The sequence below is a fragment of the Phascolarctos cinereus genome, unplaced genomic scaffold (assembly GCF_003287225.1).
Source record: "Phascolarctos cinereus isolate Bilbo 61053 unplaced genomic scaffold, phaCin_HiC Scaffold_4;HRSCAF=312, whole genome shotgun sequence".
In the NCBI taxonomy this organism is placed as follows: Eukaryota; Metazoa; Chordata; class Mammalia; order Diprotodontia; family Phascolarctidae; genus Phascolarctos; species Phascolarctos cinereus.
Window position 1 is genome coordinate 15,418,381 of NW_027555847.1, and position 6,000 is coordinate 15,424,380.

The window sequence follows — 6,000 nt, forward strand, 5'->3', positions numbered from 1 at the left end:
GGGTTTGGTGCTATGGGATAAGGTAATGAACCCTGGATGATCCCTTGGACCCTCCCATCCCCCATGGGTGGAAAGTACCAGAGAGAGGAAGGAAAAGAGAAAAAAAAATGCCTTTTCTTTTAGACTGAAAGAGGACCAAGGGGCCACTTAAGGTTTGCTATGTCACCCCAAAGGGCCGAAACCTTCAGCACTGAACTGGGACATGAGAAATGGCCATGAGTCCTCAGAGCAGAGGAGCTTCCCCTCTTTGCCCCATCGTACTTGTGTTAGGGAATGGTGAATTTATTAAAAAAAAAAACGCAACATAAAATATCCTAAGCTATTATCATCATCATCATTTATCATTAATGTGAATAAGAACCCACATTAATACTGGCTTTAGTGTTTACGAACACTGTTCCCATAGCACCCCTGTGAAATAGGACAAATACTTTTGTCCCAATTCCACAAATAATGACATTGAGGCTGAAAGGATAAATGCCGTAATCACAAAGCTCATAGTGGTTTAGCCATTAGCTAGTTGTGGGATCATGGTTGTGTGCCTCAGTCACAAATCTAGTAGCAAATCTGGTGTTTGAACCCTGGTTTTTTACTATACCTACTTATTTTTGAAGAAGAAGGTGTCCTCCTTGACATCTCACTCCCTCACCTCCATATCTGATCAAATGCCAATTCCTGTCGATTTTGCCTCTGCAGCCCCTCTCAGATATGTTCCTTTTCCATTCTGATGCTATCACCCTACTGCTGCAGACCCTTATCTCCTCATGCCTGGACTACTGTAATAGGCTCCTGGTGGGTCTGCCTGGCTTGAGGATCTCCCCATTCCAATCCATCCTCTGCTGAGCCACCAAACTGATTTTCCTAAAGTGCAGATCCAACCATGTCACTCCATCCTACTCATTAAACTCCAATTACTCCCCTTTGCCTCCAGGATCAAATATTAAATGCTGTTTAGCATTCAAAATCCTACATGACCTAGTCCCCTCCTAACTTTCTAGGCTTCTTATACCTTACTCACCAACTCTTTGATTCAGTGACATTATTAGCCTCATGGAAATTCCATGAACAAAACACTCCATCTTTGGGCTCCAGACATTTTCTCAGGCTGTCCCCCATTCCTGGAACCCTCTCCTTCCCCATCTCTGCCTCCTGGCTTCCTTAGCTTCCCTCATATCCCCACTCAAATCCTTAGCTTCCTTCAGATCCCCACTCAAAACCCGACTATTGGAAGCCTTTCCCAATTTCTTTTAGTCCTAGGCCCTTCTCTCTATTGATTATTTCTAATTTATCCTGAATACAAAGTGTTTGCCCATAATTATTCATATGTTGTCTCCCCCATTAGACTGAACTGAGCTCCTCAAGGTCAAAGACTGTCTTTTGCCCTTCACTGTGTCTCCAGTGTTTAGCACAGTGCCTGGTGCATGTAGACATTGAGTAAATGTTTCTCAACTGACTGAAAAAGCCAGAATAAGAATCCAAATCTGAAGAAAATCTATGATTCCTCCTGTGTCACCAAAAGATACAAGGAACTTTTTTTTTCTAATGGAGTCCAGTCTTTATATTTGCTTGTGTGCTCTCATCCCTAAGGTTCACCGTAGAATCAAAGGATCCTTGAGAAGGCAATGAGATTACAGCCCTGCCCTTGAGAGGCCATTCAAAGCTGCACTAATAAGTAATCACCTGCTACCTAGCTCTCAAATTCTATCCAACATTTCGAGAAAGGGCCCATTTCTTAGGGACACACAAACCCAAACCAAAATTGTTAACATTTAAGGACATTTAGAAATCAACCTTTTTACTTCAAATGCTATCTTTTAAATTGTCGATAATTTCACTTCTTCAAAATGCCTTTTAGGGACTGGGCTCAACACTTCCCTGATAACATGAAAGTAAAGCACGATCTATAGCTAGAAAATGTTCTATGTTCACATGAATTCAGAATGTCTTCTGGAAAATTAATTATTTTATTTTTTTCTAAAGGCCTTATTGTTTCTGTTCTGGAATCGAGTAAGGCAATTCCATTCCCTCCTGTGCTCTTCAGAGTCATTCGCTTGGCTCGGATTGGCCGAATACTCAGACTTGTTCGAGCAGCTAAAGGAATACGGACTCTTCTTTTTGCATTGATGATGTCACTTCCTTCCCTATTCAACATTGGACTTTTGCTCTTTCTGGTCATGTTTATCTATGCCATTATTGGTATGACTAATTTTTCCCAGGTGAAATATGAGGCAGGGATTGATGACATGTTCAACTTTCGAACCTTTGGCAATAGCATGCTCTGTCTTTTCCAAATCACTACATCAGCAGGTTGGGATGCCCTCTTAAGTCCTATGTTGAGTTCAAAATATTCATGTTGTAACCCAGAGAATGCTTGTAATTCTGAAACTTGTAACCCAGAAAGTTCTTGTCCTAAAAATGACGCTAAACCAGATAGTGACTGTGTGAGCTCCGTCATGGCAATTACATTCTTTGTCAGTTACATCATTATCTCCTTCCTAATTGTTGTCAACATGTACATTGCTGTGATTTTAGAAAACTTCAACACTGCCACTGAAGAGAGTGAGGATCCCTTAAGTGAGGATGACTTTGACATATTCTATGAAACTTGGGAAAAATTTGATCCTGAAGCAACACAATTCATCAAATACTCAGCTCTCTCAGACTTTGCTGATGCCTTGCCAGAACCCTTACGTGTGGCCAAGCCAAACAGAAATCAGCTCCTACTGATGGATCTGCCCATGGTCAGTGGCAATCGACTTCACTGCATGGATATACTGTTTGCTTTTACCACAAGAGTGCTGGGGGACTCAGAAGGTATGGATTGCCTTAAAAGTCAGATGGAAGAGAAATTCATGGAGGCCAATCCTAACAAGAAGTTATATGAACCAATTGTGACCACCACAAAGCGCATGGAGGAAGAGCGATGTGCTGCTATCATCCAGAAGGCCTATCGACTTCACTTGATGAAGAGTAATGCCAAGAAAACATCTTCCTTAACCCCTCAGATGGTTTGCAATGGAGCCATTGGTAACTTAGAAGTACCTGATGGCAAAATACACTTTGACTGACATTGATTGAGATCAATCAGCAGACTCATGCAGAGGCTATATCCTTGCAACTTTGCTTTTTAGTGTGATGGAAGCATAGGGTGGAGTCAATGGCTTGATGAATATCCAACTGATGGCTGAATTTTCAGTTTTTTAAAAATTATCAGACATAAATAATTGTTTATTTAAATATGCAGGGAAGACTTTCAAATATGACGTATGCAATCTCTTATTACAATGATATGCATCAAAGTTTTCATTCCTTTAAAAATCAGGTACTGCATTGATGCATAAAAGGGAATTCATAAAGGGCTGGAAAAGGTCCATTAATATCTGGATTATATTTAAATGCCATTTATCTATCCACAGATGTGATATGGCACCCTGATATAGCACCTTGCTTATAAGAATAATCACATACAATGACCTTGCATGCTAACCAGGAAATGCTGGTGAATTAGCCACTACAGATGCTTTATGTTGTCATAAAAGAAATTTAGCTTGTTTAAAACATTAAAACATATTAATTACCGATATGTATATTATTTACAAAAGCATTTGTTGACCGTCATGAATGCTTGACAAATTAAATGGTCATTCTTGTTGTATTTGGACATCATTAATTTTTGACGCCATTCCTTGGGCTCACTTTCTTGTCTTCTCATTTCGTTAGAAATAATAAATGGTGGCTTAGGATCTAGTGTTTTACTTACCCCAAAGGCCCATTCCTCATCATAATGTGGAGGTGTCTTTTGATTCTTAAGGATATATTGATCAAGTTCAGTCTTTGGTAGATCCTACCAAGCTGGAAAAGCTTCAGGTCTGAGCTCTGGTGGACAGGTTGTCTGTTTGTGATCTGTAGATAGCCTAGCAAAATTCAGAAGGGTTTATCCATGGGGGCATATTTTCAGACACACCAATATATGAGGACCAGTAAAACATGGAGGGGATTGATATATGCACTATACCCAAGAAACCGTACTCTTAACAAATGAGGGTAAGCAGTCTAATTATGTGCCATGATCAGTGCCTAGTCCTATTCAGTAGTCAAGACCTTGGGCCATGTGGCTGTCAGTCAAGGACTCTCACCTGTCTAGGTTGTGGCCCTAGATCACTGGCTAGGTCTCCATCCTATTAGCCTTTCACTTTGTCCTTTTATTGTCTGTGTTTCTTTGAAGGTACTTACAAAGGCATGCCTGTATACAGGTTTTTATAGGGGAAATGGACTAAAGCTGGTTAATTCCCAGGCACCCAGCACTTAATTCCCCAAGCCACCATTTTTTATCCATCTTGACATTGACCTTCCTATGATAGACAGTCCCAAAGCCAGGAAGTTCTCTTTCCTCTGTTGTTCCTAGCAAGGTAGGGATGAGGGCTTTCATTAAAGACAAAAATTCTGGAAGTGGATCAGCATTTGTTGGTGTGATGCAGGATCTTGGGGTACTTTTTTCCTTTTGCAAATGACCTGTGATGGGGGAGCAGGTCTGCATCCAGGGTGGCTTCACTTTCAGATGGGCACAATTTTGCTTCCAGATCCTCAGCCTTAATAAATGAGGTGCCATTCACCTTATGCCTCAGGCCCAAGAGTCCTGGGCAAATCCAAGGGAGTTTCTGCTTTGCTCTTGCAGTCCCATCAATGTAGTCATACAGAGAGAAAAGCCATTGGCTCCTGCAATCAAGTTGCCATTTCCCAGTCTCACTACCCATATTCTAACTCATTCCTTTCAAGTCTGCCCCTTACTTTTGACTTCCTCCATCACTCATATCATTCACCATCCTCCCTTACACTTGTCCCCAAAGTTTTGTGTAGGAAAGGTAAAGGACTTATGTGTATAAAATAAGGGAAACAGAGTTACTGCTTTGAGAGGGAAAATCTCTGGTTTCTATAAGTAGTGTGAGGACATATCCCTGAAAGTGGGAGCTCTTCTCCAAGCTTCCTTGCCCACAAAATGAAGTGAATAGCTGTGGCCAACATATATCAAGAATGCAAGAGATGGCTCTATACTCAAGGAGCTCCTGAACCAGGGAGAAAAAGCAAATGGTACCCAAAACCATTCAAGATTTGCCTAAGGTCATGCAATAAACAAAATGCCCCATTTACAAAATGGCTAGAAAAATCACATCACCAGAAATAATTTTTTTAAGATCACTGAAGCCCCAGAATAAATTGTAACATTTTGACATTTTTAGTGAAAACCTATGACTAACCAATAGAAAACTGGGTCTACCAGGAAGCTTTCAGCCTGCTAGCTGGAAGTTGCCACTATTAGTCAACAAAAATGAAACATTGCCTCTAAAAGGCCTAATCTAGTGATATTTCCATTATTTGTATTTATTTAAAACATAGATACAATGAGGAAAGGAAGGGAGGGTGGAAGTGAGAGAGGGATGGAGAAAGGAAGGAACGAAGGAAGGAAGGAAGGAAGGAAGGAAGGAAGGAAGGAAGGAAGGAAGGAAGGAAGGAAGGAAAGAACGGAAGGAAGGAAGGAAAGAAGGAAATTTATTAATTTATTAAGCACCTACGATGCACCAGGAACTGTGCTAAACACTTTACAAATATCTTATTTGATCCTGACAAGAATTCCAGGAGGTAGGTGCTACTATTACCCCCATTCCACGGAGGAAGAAACTGAAGCAAATAGAAGTTAAGTGACTTACCCCAGGTTCATACATGTATGATATGAAGATGTTAACCACAAAACCCATACTCCTAAGCTTGCTTATAATGGGAAGTTGTCCTGGGGTTCTTGAAGGCTATTCCAGGGGAGCTCTAGCTTGGGTAGATTCTAACAAACTGGAAAGAATTCAGATATAAACCTTGCAATGAACTGTGATTATCTCATCTGAGTACCAGTCTAGGGAAATATGGAAAGTGTTCTTACCAGCTGATTGGCCACCAAGTGACCCATGGAACAAACACGAAAGAGAGATCTCAAGGTCCTCTGCAGCCCCT

At 40.9% G+C, this 6,000-nt stretch overlaps 1 protein-coding gene across 1 annotated transcript in view; it reads left to right on the forward strand.

Annotated features, from left to right (window-relative positions):
- Positions 1-3,655, forward strand: part of SCN11A (sodium voltage-gated channel alpha subunit 11) — a 150,645-nt gene extending 146,990 nt beyond the window's left edge. Inside the window, exon 32 of the mRNA XM_078152077.1 lies at positions 1,981-3,655. Coding sequence (XP_078008203.1) covers positions 1,981-3,068 — 1,088 coding nt within the window. The 3' untranslated portion in view covers positions 3,069-3,655. The remainder of the gene's footprint in view (positions 1-1,980) is intronic.
- The last annotated feature ends 2,345 nt before the right edge of the window (positions 3,656-6,000 follow it).